Here is a 16,519-nt window from a genome sequence, read left to right on the forward strand (position 1 = left end):
ATATATATTACAATTAAATATTGTCCTACCGAGAGAGCCCACAATATATCCGACATACACGTAGCAACATATCATATTTATGTGTTATCCTTTGGCATCTGATCACCTGCCGTTCGCTGATATATCTTCCAATACAAACCACAATTTATTATTATACCAGCAATATATTGTCCCCCTACTGGTTACCTTTATCTGTACATAAACACGTTTCCACAATTCATTATTATTAACTTTTAGCCCGTTCTCCTGACGTCCCTTTACCCAAAAGAAAAAATCTCCCACACCACCGACCACCACAAAATCAATGAATGACATTTAATTAATTTCCCCTTCCCCCCAAAATGTTATCAATATTTTATCTTTTCTGTTGTCTTTCTTCTTTTTTTGCAGACCACCGGTTTCGGCGGTTTACCCGATGTCACCGAACACTCCAACATCCGCCGTACTATCTCCCGCCAAAATTCCACCTCCAACAGTGATTCGGGTGGCGAAATTGCCAGCATACAAAAATCAAAAGTAAACTTCAACGACAGCAAATCCCCCTCCGATGTTAGCGATGCACTTGCCGGCGATGTGGTCGCAGCGGTGGCGGCCAAGGCCAAACGCAAATCACAAAAAGCCTCTCAACAACATGGCAGTGGTGGCGGTGGTCATATGGTCGGTGGTAGCCGTGTCGGCCAACACAAGTTAACCGGTCGCAATTCCTGTGTCATTGGTCTGACGTTAGTGGTGGCCATGTCATTGTTGGCCATCGCCGCTACGCTGCTGTATCAGCATTTCGTTATGGCGCCCAGCCGCAATTCACACACACAAAGACTGAAGATTGTCAAGCGGATATTGCGGGATGTCCCCCTGGTGGATGGTCATAATAATTTTGCATGGAACGTGCGTAAATATGCCCATAGCAGTTTGGAATTGGTCCATGTTAGCAATGATATAAATCATAAATCGATGTGGGTACGTCCGGCGTGGGCGCAAACGGATATGGAGCGATTGAAGATGGGTCAAGTCGGAGTGCAAGTGTGGTAAGTAAAAAATAAAATGGGGAAGACAATTGTTTGACGTTTTCTGTTATTAAAGGGCACAAGAAAGGAAGACAGCGGAGGATCGGAATATGAAATAGGGTACAAAATAATAAAATATTGCCTTTTTAAATAGAAATGAATCCGATATGTTCTTAAATTAAGCTTAGGCCTCTAGAATTTATTTTATCTGAAAATTAAAACACCTGCAGGCCCTATGGTAAATTTTTCCAATACGCAATAGTCGATTCCTAACTATAGTCATCAACTTCCGAAGTGTTCATGACTATAACAATCGACCTAGGTCTACAGCTGTTTTAGGTCTATAGCAGTCCACTTTCGCATTTCCACTTCCTGATTATAACAGTCGATGTCCGAAGTTTTCTTTTCAATAGTCCACTTTCGAAGTCTTCATAACAGTAGGGAAGTCATCTTGAGTTTAATAGCTGACTTTCGAAGGTTTATATAATATTGCATTCGATCTTGGTTTCCGAAGGTTATAAAGTCTTCCGAACTCTTAAGAAATTATTTCTGAATTCTTTCCGTCTATACGCTTCCAAAGTTGACCTCCTGAATATGGAAGTTGACTTCTAAGGTCTTCCCGACTATAGCAATCGACTTCCGAAGACTTACTGGCTATAGCGGGCAGCATCCAAGGTCTTCATGACAATATTAATCGACTTTCGAAGTCTTCCTGACTCTATCCGAAGTCTTTATGGCTATAACAGTCGACTTCCGATGTTATCCTGGCTGATGCAGTCGACTTGTATATTATTTCAGTCGACATCCAAAGTCTGCTTGTTCACAACAACCGATTTCTAAATTTCTTCAGTCGACCTCGATTTTCGAAGCCTGCAAAAGTCTTCCGAACTATTGAAGTTACTTCTGAATTCTTCCCATCTATACGAGTCAACTTCGAAAGGCCTTCCTGACTATAGCATTCGACTTCCGAAATCCTCCAGGCTATAGCGACCAGCATCCGAAGTCGTTATGACTATATCAGTAGACTTTCGAAGTATTCCTGACTATATCTATCGACTTCCGAAGACTTTTTGGCTATAACAGTAGACTCCCGAAGTCATTCTGCAAGATGCAGTCGACTACATATTATTACAGTCGACTTTTGAAGTCTACTTGTCCGCATCACTCAATTTCTTCCTCGGCTTCCGACGGCTACGAATTCTTCCGAACTATTAAGAAGTTACTATGAATTCTGAGAAAACAGTCCATATTCGAAGACCTCGTGAGTACATCAACAAACTCTCATATGCTTCCTTATTATTGCAGATGGCCTCTGTCAATTTTAATTGACTTTCGATGTCGTCCCGATTATATCAGTCGACAAAAGCATATAATACTTAATTTACGAAGTTTTCCTGATTATAGCAGCCGATTTATGAATCCCTGCCCTCATGGCATAATATCCCCTATTGCAAATATCCCCTATAGTGCGTCTATAAATTTTCTTAGTGGTTCATCAGTCCACTTTTAAACATATGGATTTCCTGCTATAAGCTCGCCTGTAGACAGAACCTTCAGCACCTTCAGCCGTAGATTTAGTAAAAAGACATACCCAACGACTTCAGCGAACCACAAATGACAGGCTTTTAGACATCAGCGTATTGACAAACACACTCCCCGGCTTCAGATCATATCTAGGTGAGCACTCTGGGTTTCCGATTTCAGGATTCAATCGTTGACTTCAGTGCTTGAATTTAATGTAGTAATATATCACCGGCCTCCTAGACCTCCCGACATCAGTAAATCGCCAAATGGGGTTAAGACTTTTACCCTAGTCTTCTGGTCTGATCTATAGACCAAGCTGTTGTCCTTCAGCACGTCTGTAGATATACCTTCAAGATTTTAGTGAGTCACCAGACCCGTTTCGAAAAGTCATTCTGACTATAATAGCCGACTTCTGAACTCATCCTGACTGCTGCAGTCGACTTCCGAAGCCTTCCTGATAATAATAGTCGACTTCCTGACTATAGAAGTGACCTTCCGAAACCTTCCTGATCCTAGCAGTCGACTTTCCATGTGTTTCTGGCAATAATAGTCGACTTTCTGACTATAGAAGTCGACTTTCGAAGTCTTCTTAAATATAGTAATCGACATTCTGCATTTATGAGTGACCATCCGAAGCCTCCTGGCCATAGCAGTTGACTTCCGAAGCCTTTCTGGCAATAAAAGTCGACTTAATGACTCTAAGGCTCAATTTATCTATAAAATAGACTCCCAGACCTCAGCGTCTCCATAGAAAGATTCGTAGGCTTGATCGCATCATTAGATTAGATGGATTTATGGTGCTGTTTTATAAAACACTGAACGAAATTTTTATATAGATTCTCTTGCATCGGCGCATCAGTAGGCTATACGAGTCGCCTTCCGAGCTCATTCTCACAAAACAGACCGTATTCGAACTTTCAAAGGCTTCCTTACTATTATAGGAAGTCTTCTTGTGCATATTTATCGACTTCTTCCTCTCTATAACCGTAGACTTCCGTAGACTACTTTTAGCGCGTCTGTAGATAGACCAACAGGATTTTCTGCTTCCTCACATTCCCTATTACCCAGACTCGAAACATCAATATTATCAAACCTCTTATCGGAAAGGCTAACAGCTTGTATAATCCCTGGTTTCCGATCCTCTATCTGTGCCCCAAGTTCGACTCCCTGTCTTTACCTCATTTTTGCTGGGCTACAGATGAGTTATTTAGATCACACAGAGGTGCAACTTCCTGGGTTCGGAGAGACATATATAACATGGTTCCAGCACATAACGACCTCTAAGTCCCAATAGACATATTACCTGCCTCCTGTACACCTTTAAAAGGGCTACCTGGATTTAGTTCGTATATAAAAATGCGTTCTTTCCTTTAGCGTCCCAACAAACCCCTCAAAAGAGATTACCTGACACGAACGGTTCAATAGATAAACTACCTGACCATCGGCTCAGTTCCTTTATTATAAAACTTGAGAGTTTGATTCGTTCATACCTGCCTTCAATGCTCCTGTGTAAAGGTTCTCCAGCTGGCAATCAGTTCATAAAATGAAGTTCTTTGGCTTCCCACACCCTCTGCCTTCTGTGTCCTCCTATCCTCCTATCCGATACTTCTATGTGAATAACTGTTATTTTCTATTTGTATTCCGAGTATGTATTTTTTCGGATTTATTTTTGCTGGGCTACAGATGAGTTATTTAGATCGAGACGTCTGTAGATGAACTTCCTGTGTTCGGAGAGACATATATAACATGGTTCCAGCGCATAACGACCTCTGAGTCCCAATAAGCATATTACCTGCCTCCTGTACATCTTTAAATGGGCTACCTGGATTTAGTTAATGTATAAAAATACGTCCCTTCCTTTTGCGTCCCAACAAACCTCTCAAAAGAGATTACCTGGCATCAGCTGTTCAATAGATAAACTACCTGTCCATCGGCTCAGTTCCTTTATTATGAAACTTGGGAGTTTGATCCGTTCATACCTACCTTCAATGCTCAATGCTCCTGGTTCTCCAGCTGGCAGTCAGCCCATAAAATGAAGTTCTTTGGCTCCCTCCCGTCGGTATCTTCCTTCTGATAACTGAAATTCTCCTATCCGATATTTCTATGTGAATAACTGTTATTTTTCTATTTGTATTCGGGGTGTGTATTTTTTCCGGATTTCAATCTCGGCATGCAAATCCATTTTTGTCCATTTATTATCTCACTTGACATAGATTTGTCGATGATTTTTCCCCCAGAGGACACCTGAATCCCCAAAACAAATGGCATGGAACATACAGTTATTACTGTTCGAAGCCTAGGTGTCCTAGGTTTTTTCAAATGATTTTTTTTATTTCCCTAATGGTCGGTCAGTTGCCATATACAAAAGTTTAGCCACCCCTCATGCTAATCTAACCTGAAGGCTGCTGGGATGAGTGATGCAACTAAAATCACGTAGTTTCCTCCCCCCGTTAAACTAGCGGAAAATTGTCAACGCCCTATTGTTAGTTAAGGAAGAAAAGCTGACTGGCTGGCTGTCTGGCGAACGGAAGGGCAGAATGTTGTCACAGCGTTGTTATTGAATAAATCAAAATCAATTGAAAACAATAAATTGGCGGATTTTGAAATTGAATTAACAAATGAAATGTCAACATATCGATGTTTTTTATATTGACTGGAATTTCGTTGTTGTTATAGTTGTTGTTGTTGCGGAATTTGAATAACAAATTAGAGAGTTTCGAAACTGGGAATTGAATGGCTCCTATTGTTGGGGATCAGTGAAGTGAATGAAAAATTTGTTGTTGTCGCTTTGTTATGGATTATAAATTTCGATTAATAATCTGAGGGGAGAGTTTTTTTTTTTGGTTCGGAAAAATGGAATTAATTGAAAATTCCCGACACGAAATTCAATCACAATGATAATGTGTTGTAATTTTATGCTTCGATGGATTTGAAATAGTGATGATTTTTGGAAATTATGGGGATTTGATTCAAATAATAATTCGAGTCCTGGCGGAGCGTAGCATTAGTAGGCAGATGAATCACGGATGGGTATAACCCATCAAAATGTGACTTCGAATAATTTTCATCTTTAAAAGAACTCAAGATTTCTACTGAAACCCATTTAAATAGCTCGGAGGAGCTTAGACGAATTTCAAAGTCACAATATTTGAAAATACAAAGCGCAACAGCTATTGTGTTCGAAGTAATGTTCGTCCTGCCTTCGAATTCAAACCTCAATGGTTTACATCGAATCCTATTCACTTTTACCATGGCAATTCTCATGAAATGTTCATCACAATTAGTTATACCTGAACACTTCCAAAACTATCTGTTCCTTTCTCCGAATGTTCGTTAGTGTGCAAATGTAATATCTTGTACAGCAGGACATTATCCTGTTTTGTACATACGTGCGATAAATGCTCATAAGCAATAACAACAACTGATGACGTTGCAAAATATGAAATTACGTTTACTCGGAGAAACATTTGCTGTTTGCCAAAGGAATACAATAGAAATTCTGCAACCTAGCCATAGAAATATTTCACATGAAAGCCGGAATTGTTCAAAGGAATTTCTGGGTATTCGGAAACATTTGCTGAAACACCATGTGTGGTATAGAGGATATGCATATTTGGCAGTTGGGAAGGTAATTTCAGGCTTGTGTATTTGTGTAAGTTAAAATTTAAGATGCTAGAAATTAAATGCGAAATCGTGAAGTTTATTCTACCGAAGGGACTGAAGTCAGAGAATCTATTAATCGATGCACTGACAACTATTCAAGAACTGAAGCCAGAAATTTTATTATATACACACGTTACATCTGAACAAGCCCTGAGCCTGAGTTTGAGACTCTGAATCAAGGTTGTCCCTTCTAATGATGAACCGAGGACAAAAAATCCACTTAACGATTCTGAAGTTCAGGAGATCACGTAAAAAGACTCTTTTTTAAAGGAATCTACCCAAGACATTATGTCGGAGAATATATTCTTTCTATTGACTTGCTGAGTCTGGGCCAAAGAGTCGGTCTATGAAATTTATAAAAAAATGAAGCCAAGGAGCCCATATGAAGCCGTCCTGAAGTCAGGGTGTCTGTCAAATGATATGCTGACGTCGGTGAGTCTTATAAATAAAACGAAGCTATACTATTGACCTGCTGAGTCGCAGGTAGTGTAATAGGAGTTAAAGTGAAACTGAAGCTATTTTTTACTTGATTATCGAAGCGCAGAAATTCCAAGACATAGATGAGGATATCAGCTCATCTTTAGAGTGTCTCAGATCATCAGAGTGTCTCCTAAAAAATAAGGGAAGAAGTAAACTACAAATTAAAGCTGCACTGATCAGAGACTTTGGCGTACCAAAAGACATATTCTACGGACTCAGTTAATCTTTAAATATGTTATCTGGCATCAGCTGTTTAAAAGACAAACTACCTGGCCTTGACGCCGAACTACATCGGATTATTTCCATTATTATGAACCTTGGGAGTTTGATGAGCATGCCTTCAATGGTCATGTGTAATGGTCTCGTACTCAGGGCTCAGTTCATCTTTAAAAGAAACTACCTGACATCAGCGGTTCAATAGATAAACTACCTGACCTTAGCGCAGAACTACTTGGACTCATTTCCTTTATTATTAACCTTGGACGTATGATCCAAGCATACCTGCCTTCAATGCTCCAATGTAATGGTTCTCCTACTCAGGGTCTTAATAGACAAACAATATGGCTGACTCCTCAGACATTTATCGTGTAGTTTCCTACAAAACATAATGAAAATCTTGATATGATATCTTCAGCGTATTGATAGGTATACTCCTTGGATTAAGAACTCATCCAAATGGCCTTCCATTTAAAAAAAGCACACAGGCTTCAGTGTATCAATAGACATATTATATGCCTATGACTTTGTTCACCTTTAAAAGAGACTACCTGACATAAACGGTTCAATAGATAAACTACCTGACCTTGGCGCAGAACTACCTCGGCTCAGTTCCTTTATTATGAACCATGGGAGTCAAAAGTAGACTCCCTGGACCCATTACACTCCCTGTTTTCAGTGCATCTTTAGATGAAAATGAATATCTGGGCTCCGGGCCTCAAAGTCACATTAGTTTAAGTGAACTTGAAAAGAACCCGGAAACCTGAAGACTGACTTACTCATCTTAGGTTTGGCTTAATTTTTTGCATTTTTAGATTAACTCCTTGGGAAATGTAACTTTCTGTGGTTCTATATTCTGAGATTGGGCAATATTTCGCTATATTTGCACACTTTTGACTAGCTTGAGGTCAGCAAATATTACTAATAATCAGTACAGCACCTCTAATTACTTGTCCAGATTCCCTTCACCGTGGGTTGTGTTGTGATGTTCGGCTTTCGACTCGAAAAGTACTAATAATTAAGTTTTCGGTCCACTTCATCCGAAAAATATTTTCTGATCATCACCTAACATTTTAGGCGTTGTCCTTTACCATAACTGGAACCCCATGGAACATTTCAAAGCGATCAGCGCTATATGTCCGCGCTCCAGTATGGTAATAGGTTACTAAATAATATATGAATACGTAAGCACCTGTAAATATATAAGTGTAACTCGCGCATCCGAGTACCTACGACAATATAATTGGTATCAATTTAAAGGTCAACCACTCCTCTTGAATATACTATCAACTTCTCGGGTCTATGTCCTTCAGTCGTAAATATATACGCTATAGAATACAAATTTTGTCATTTTTCACACAAAAGTTAGGGTCCATTTGACCCGCTAAATATTGACCGATCTTTATCAAAACAGGCATGCTTATTCCTTGGCCCGATCCCCTTTTCCATGCAAAAATTCGCAGTGTTTGGGACATAATTGCGGCCTCTGAAGCGACCGGAAAACCCGACAAAAATAAAGTTTTTGGTCCATTTCATCCCCTAAATATTAACCGATCTTTACCAAAAACAATAGGGGTCTTCATTGGCCAGAACCCATCCTACATGCAAAATTTCTTGAAGATTGGTCCATAACTGTGGCCTGTATCGTGTTTACAAATTATAATGGACAGACGGACGGACACACATGTACAGATCGACTCAGCTAGTCGAGATATGACGATCGGTATACTTAAAGGTGGGTCTAGGACCAATATTTCGCGGCGTTACAAACTCTTGGGGCTGCACAAAGCTATAATACCCTGACAACATAGTTGTGTAGGGTATAAATATGCTGAAGCCAGGGAATTTACATATTGAGAATCTAAAGTCAGGGAGTCTCTTATATAGCATAACCTGTCCTCGAAATGAAGGTAGATGAGAAGGGGAACCCATCCATGTATATTTGATACAAACTCAGCCCAGGTATCCCATGTAAAGATGCGTTGCAGTCAGGTAGTCGCCGAAGTCAGAAAGTCTCTATTGTAGAAGAATATATTCAGGAACAGATCAGCTTTGAAAAACATGAGTCACACGCAATCTATGTAAATGTGCGCTGAAGCCAGGACGTCTGTCCACTGAGTAGAGCATCAATCTAGGAACTGAAGCCAGAAATTACATATAAATACGCTCTGATGTCAGATAGTATGGCTATTGAGTTTCAGAAGCTAGGAAGTACGTACATTTAATGGATGCATCGAAGCCAAAAAAATGTGTGACATTAGCCATCGACACACTTAAACCAGAAGCATACATATGTCCTTTATACAAAAACTTAACCCAGGTATCCCATCTAAGGGTTGAAACCAGGAAGTCTGTTTATAGAGTCGCTAAACTCAGAAAAGTATCTATCCAAATAATGATGACCTGTGAAAGACGCAGAAATCAGGGAGTCTGTGTACGGAAACGCGTAAGTCATCAGCATTTTTTTTAGAAAAATCATCTCAAGGATTTCATCTAACGATACGCTGATGAGGCAAAGAGGCTACTCATGGTGATGCAGAATCATAGAAATCCCTTCAATAGTTAATAAAAGGAAGCTGGAGTCTGTATATAAATATTAATACTCTGATGACAGGTAGTATCGTTACTATATATACGAATTCCATGAGATATATGAGCTTAGTCCAGGGAATATTTTTAAGGCTGTGCTGATGTCAAGTAGTCAATCTATTGAGACGCTAAAGCCAGGATGAACAGAATTGAGGAGTCATTCAAGAAAATAAGAAACAAGCCTAGGGAAGCAATCTAAAAATGCAGTGATTCCTAAAAACCGAATATTGATAAACATAGCCCTTTTCAAAAGATACTCTGCATCCAGGAAGTATCTACTACGGAATAATTTAGGCCAAGGAATTTACCTTAATTTGCGCTTATGCCGAAGGGTACTTTTATAGATAAAAGAAAAGCTGGCAGTTAATTTAAAGTTGTACCGAAACCAGGCAACCAATATAGTACATAAATAGATCCCAGGTAGTCCCTAGGTCCCGAGGAAGTCCACCTTAAGATGCACTAATCCCAGGAATTCTGTCTAATAAGACAAGACGTCAAATTAAGTATTTTGAGGACATGGGACCTTCTAAAAATCTGTCGAACACAGGAAAACCGTTTATGGAAGCGCTGATGTCTCACTTTAATATATGAGCTAAGTGAATGGAGGAGTCTTGATAAAGTTACGCTGAAGCCACGGAGTCGATCCACTGTGACGCTGAAGTCAGGATGTCCCATTTAGGAACTGAGCATAAGCTGAAATTAGAGAGTATCTGTAATCTAAGAATTGAACCCAGGGAGTCCAATGAAAGAAGCGTTGAAGTCACAGATTATGTCTACTGAGACGCTGAAGCAAGGGAGTATATTTATTAGATGGGTTGATGGCCTAGAACATCCGTCTTAATATGCGCTACAGGTTAGGAGTCTGATTTTTGAGAAACTGAGGTCTAGAAGTAACAATTATAGACAATGTGCTGAAAGTCTCAATATTAAGTCGTTGTCGTCAGAATGTCGTTTAATTGCGATGGAGGCACAGAGTCGGTCTATTGGGATGCAGAGGTCAAGGATTCCTTTTATAGGAAAACTGAGCAAGTGGAGTCATTTCATCCTTACGCTGAAGACATAGACTCTTTGTAGAAGAAGAATTGATTAGAAGAGTACAATGAAAGAAGCGCTGCAGTCAAAGATTCTGACTACTGAGACGCTGACGCAATGGAGTATATTTAACATAGGCTAAGGAGAATCGTTTACAGCCCAGAAAATCCACTAAAGTCTTGGAGTCTCTCTCTATTGAGACGTTGGAATCTGAAAGTTTTTTCAGATAATGTACCCCGAAGAATACCATTTTAAGATTCGCCGAAGTCAGAGTGTTTATAGATAAGTTGAGCCCAGATACCACATATTAGTTTACTTACTTACTTAGCTGGCTTGTTACAGAACGGTTGTTCCATAAGCCGAGCTTAAAAAAGTTTTCCAAGTGCGTCGGTCTTCCAAGATGTTGTTTTCTACTTGGTCTTTCCATCTAATTCGTGGCCATCCCCTTCTACGGGAACCATCAGAAGGCTCGCTTTTATATGCCTTTTGAGCTGGGGCATTATCACTCATTCGCACCACATGGCCTAGCCACCGTAGTCGCTGCAGCTCAATACGACTGACTATGTCGATGTCCGCGTACAAATTGTAAGGCTCATGGTTTATTCGACGCCGATATTCACCGTCGACGCAGATCGGCCCGTAGATCTTTCGGAGAATTTTTCTTTCAAACATCCCAAGAGCTGCCTCATCTGCTTGCGCAAGTACCCATGCTTCGGATCCAAATAATAGCACGGGTAGTATCAGCGTCTTGTAAAGTGTGGTTTGGTCTGGCCGGAGGTGGCCTTACTTCTAAACGGCTTACTTACTTAGATCATAGTAGCATCTGTTGGCCATCACAATCCTTCTCCGAATTTCGAAACCACATATTAATCTGGTAAAGAGGATGATGAGGCAAAGAAGTTATTGTTGTAGCGCCCTTACGTTTTTTACACAATGGGTTGAGATGAAAGGTGTCGGCGGAGAAAGACTCGGGTCATTTCGGATCGTAGATTCCTCTGTCGTGGAAACCAGAGTTTAAGAGTTCATTTCTTAGATCATCTGAGCCCATGGAGGGTCTTAATGGTACATGATCTGAGTCTTGAGAATCCTTTTGAAGAAGTTCTGAAGCCACAGCTCAATTTGAGACCAGTAAACGTTCTATTTAGATGTGTTGAGCCACTATATGAAAGATGAAGTAGGGCCAAGTAGTTCTTCTAAATATCTACCGAAGTCAGGAGGTAAATGCAAAGGGAGTATGTCCATAAAAGCCCAAAAACTTGGGAGACAAATCTATCGGTGGTTTCTATAGACATGTTGGGCTGAAACCATGGAATCGGCATATAGACTTTCAGAGGCCAAGGTTATATTGAATTAAACACGCCCTGAATTAAACACGAATTAAACACGAATTAAAATTAAAATGAACTCAATCAATGGCAAATTTGTGAACCAACTGTGGATTCCTATTAAGCAGACTCTCTGTTACCAGAGGTCGATCAAAATTCTATTAGTTTGTTCTCTACGAAATGTAAGGAGCCCCTAAGCGTAAGAGGTTAGGTAAACCTATGTTAGGGAGTCTATCAATAGAACAACTAAATTATGGTGGACCAATCTGAAATACTTAGATCCATACAAACTTAAAGCTTATGTACACACTTGCTGAAGTCAAGTTATTCTGAAAATATGACATCAATAGGTGATCATTTTTTATGCGAAACAAATATGGATCTCTATCCATGCACTTACTACCCTTGAGGGAAACGAGCTCTAAAGACATTCTGTACTGAGTTAATCCATAGAAGCACAGCACATCAAGAAACATACCTGAAGATAGGGCAGGGATGGAAAATGTACTAAGGGAATATTTTTTTATACCCTTCACCACACTATGGTACAGTTTATTATGTCTTTGTGCATATGTTTGTAACAGGCAAAAATAATAGAATCACTTTCTAAGTCGATTTATGCATGTCCGTCCGTCTGTCTGTCTGTCTGTGCATGTTAAATTGTAAACAAAGTACAGGTCGCATTTATGATCCGAATTGGATGAAATTTGGCATAGGTCACTTATTCGGCCCAAGGACGAACCCTATTGAAATTGGGAAGAATCGGTTCAGATTTAGATATAGCTCCCATATATATATTTTACCGATTTAATGTAAACGGTCCCTATATATCTCTCGATTTGCACGAAATTTGGTACAGCCTAATCATTTAGGTCTAGAATGATATGTGCCAAGTTTCGTGAAAATCGGTCCAGATTTAGATATAGCTCCCATATATAGTTTCGTCCGATTTCATGTAAATGGTGCACCAAAGTCCCTATATATCTTTCGATTTGCACCAAATTTGGTATAACGTACTGAATTGAGCCTAGAATTATGTCTGCCAAGTTTCGTGAAAATCGGTCCAGATTAAGATATAGCTCCCATATATAGTTTCGTCCGATTTCATGTAAATGGTGCCCCAAAGCCCCCATATGTCTTTCGATTTGCACGAAATTTGACATATCGTACTGAATTAAGCCTAGAGTGATGTCTGCCAAGTTTCGAGAAAATCGGTCCAGATTTCTATATAGCTCCCATATATAGTTTCGTCCGATTTCATGTAAATGGTGCCCCAAAGTCCCCATATGTCTTTCGATTTGCACGAAATTTGACATATCGTACTGAATTAAGCCTAGAGTGATGTCTGCCAAGTTTCGAGAAAATAGGTCCAGATTTCTATATAGCTCCCATATATAGTTTCGTCCGATTTAATGTAAATGTTGCCCCAAAGTCCCTATATATCTTTCGATTTGCACGAAATTTAGCATAACGTACTGAATTGAGCCTAGAATGATGTCTGCCAAGTTTCGTGAAAATCGGTCCTGATTTAGATATAGCTCCCATATATAGTTTCGTCCAATTTCATATAAATAGTGCACCAAAGTCCCTATATATCCTTCGATTTGCACGAAATTTGGCATAACGTACTGAATTGAGCCTAGAGTGATGTCCGCCAAGTTTCGAGAAAATCGGTACTGATTTCTATATAGCTCACATATATAGCTTCGTCCGATTTCATGTAAATGGTGCACCAAAGTCGCTATATATCCTTCGATTTGCACGAAATTTGGCATAACGTACTGAATTGAGCCTAGAGTGATATCTGCCTTGTTTCGTGAAAATGGGTTCAGATTTAGATATAGCTCCCTTTTAATTTAGATTGATTTTAAGTGATTGACGCACCAAGGAACCAATAGGAACAAAACGTTCTGAAATTAGTATAACCTTACCTGTGACAAGTTTGTTTGAAATCGCTTAATATTTGGATAGACCTTCCATATATATTTTTTTGCCCGATTTCAAATTCCTCATGTTAGTCAGATCGACATCAAATTTTGCACAACTTACAAACTTGAGCATAGAATTACGTAGTTGGGTTTTGTAGAAGTACAGACATAGCCCAACGGATGACCTATTTTTATTTGTTTGAAGTCGATTTACATACTTTGTGGATAGATCTAGGTAGATTCACATGTAGATAAATATCACATATTTTATTTCATCCAATTTCATGTTAATAGTCCTGTTTAATATACCCATAGTGGTGAAGGGTATCATATAGTCGGCCCCGTCCGACTTTACTGCTTTCCTTACTGGTTTTTTAATAAAATAGTACTTTTCAAGCAAAAATTACAGAAAAAAGTAATATTGTACTGAATTTCCCATCCCTGAGGTAGGGTATATATAGACGAATTAAGATCATTAGATACTCTATTGGTGATCCTATTTTGTATGTGAACCAAAGATCGGCCACTATCCAGCAATCTCTCCGGTATGTAGAAATCCAACATAGTTTCGTAACCAATCCTTGTGATGTATTGGTATGCTATCACCTTAATTCCCATACCAACGCTCTTATGGCATTTCTTTGCCAAGAAAATTCCTCGGAACACCCAAGCAAATCGGCAGCAACAACAACAGTTGACATTAGATTTGTATATAAATATTTATGACACGACACTAATGCCAATTTAATCAAACTAGAGCAAAAGTGTTTGCAATAATTTCTAGGTTTATCGGTAGTCGATACAGCAGCAGTCCAAAGGAAAAAGAAAAAACAACAACACTACCCTTCCGAACATGCTGTGCCATGCCAAAAAAGACAAGACAAATTTGCATTTATCTGTATTTACAATCTTTTACTTTTCGTACTTTTTCTTCTGTTTCCGAACAACAACTGCAACTAATGATCAAAAACATTTGTACATAATTTCCCCCCTCTCTCTCCCTCTCTTCCTCTCAGGTCAGCCTATGTACCCTGTGAAGCCCAAGGCTTGGATGCTGTCCAGCTGGCATTGGAACAAATCGACATAATCAGGCGCCTAACAGACATGTATCATCAGGATACGGTGTTGGTGCAATCATCCAAAGACATACAAATGGCCCAGAGGCAGGGGCTAATCTCATCACTGATTGGTATTGAGGGTGGTCATGCCATTGGCTCATCGTTGGGGGTGTTGCGCTCGTTCTATTCGCTGGGTGCTCGATATCTTAGTCTTACCCATAAATGTGATGTGTCATGGGCTGGATCAAGTTCGACAGCTATCGATGCGGGATTGTCGCAATTTGGCAAGGCAATAATTCGTGAAATGAATCGTCTGGGAATGATGATCGATTTGTCCTATAGTTCAGATAACACGGCGAGGGATGTATTGTCCTCGACACGGGCTCCAGTGATTTTCTCCCATTCGGGCGCCAGACAATTGTGTAACTCTACCCGCAATGTTCCAGATGATATATTGCGATTGGTGGCCGAAAATGGTGGCCTGATAATGATTAGCTTCGATTCAGAAGATGTGGCCTGTGGTAGACAATCTCGGCTCAAGGATGTGGTGGATCACATAAAATACATACGCACCATTGCCGGGATACAACACATTGGTTTGGGTGCAGGATACGATAGCATTGAGCTGCCACCAATTGGCCTAGAAGATGTCTCCAAATACCCTGATCTCTTGGCCACCCTGCTCGAGGATCCCAATTGGAGTGAGGAGGACATTGCCATGTTGGCCGGTAAGAATTTCCTACGCATTATGGAAACGGTGGAGAATGTACGAGACTATTGGAAGCGGGCAGCAATACAACCCATTGAACAGACTGAACCCCAGCCAAAGAGTCAGTGTGCGTATATGGCATCGTGACCCCAGGCCCAAGCTGTGGTACGCAAGACACGTTATGCCGATTTTTGGCATCACACTCAAGACGAGCAGGATATCTACAATGAAACTCATCAAAATCCCACAAAATCCCAGACGCCGGCAGCAGTAGCTGGTGTTTCTCTTAAGGCTCTGCCATGGATGGCGGGTGGAAGAGACTCAGTGGATGCGGAATCGAATAATCAAACGACAAAATCAACAATGACGGGCAGCGGTGTTGGTCAACAATTAGAGATATTGAAATTTAATTTCTAGATAGATGAAAACAAAAATCGAAAATCGAAACAATTGTTGCTGGTTCGGTAATCACTTTGATTACATAGCTATATAGTTAAGATCATTACATGGTAATGTATGAGGTAATAAGAATATGTCTAGTATGTAAGTCTTTGATATGATGGAAATTCTTATAAGAATTGATAAAAAGAGTAAATATAAAAAATGTCTCTAGCGAACGATAAGAGTTATTGGGAAAACAATTTATTTGGAAAAAATTATAAAAAAAATAATTTTTTTAAATAAAAAAAAATATTTTTTTTCGAAAAATTAAAAAAAAATAAAATATTTTTTTGAAAACAACAAATCATTCGAAATCTGTGATTTTCAAAATAAAAAAAAAAACACATTGAATATTACACATATTTTTTGTTCGGTATATTAAAACTATTTTCAAAGATTAGAGGAAATTTTCAATTTTTTTTTACCAATTTTCGAAAAAAAATCCTTTTTGGTAATTTCAGGATTTCAAGCAAATTCGAAGGTTATCATTGGCCGCCAATCCATTTGGAAATTGTCAATATCGATCCATAATGGTACCTACTTATCTTCG

The 16,519-nt window shown here is 39.5% G+C and overlaps 1 protein-coding gene across 1 annotated transcript; it reads left to right on the top strand.

The window, feature by feature from the left end:
• Window positions 1-390: 390 nt before the first annotated feature.
• Window positions 391-15,723, top strand: LOC133326182 (dipeptidase 1-like; the record flags this gene model as incomplete). The annotated part of the gene is made up of 2 exons (XM_061534860.1): window positions 391-1,025; window positions 14,778-15,723. Coding segments are annotated over 2 exons (1,533 nt in total), but the record flags the coding sequence as incomplete, so codon positions are not given.
• Between the last annotated feature and the right edge of the window lie 796 nt (window positions 15,724-16,519).

The sequence above is a fragment of the Musca vetustissima genome, unplaced genomic scaffold (genome assembly GCF_032173495.1).
Source record: "Musca vetustissima isolate MV318-11 ecotype Yass unplaced genomic scaffold, APGP_CSIRO_Mvet_v1 utg295438, whole genome shotgun sequence".
NCBI classification, from domain to species: Eukaryota; Metazoa; Arthropoda; class Insecta; order Diptera; family Muscidae; genus Musca; species Musca vetustissima.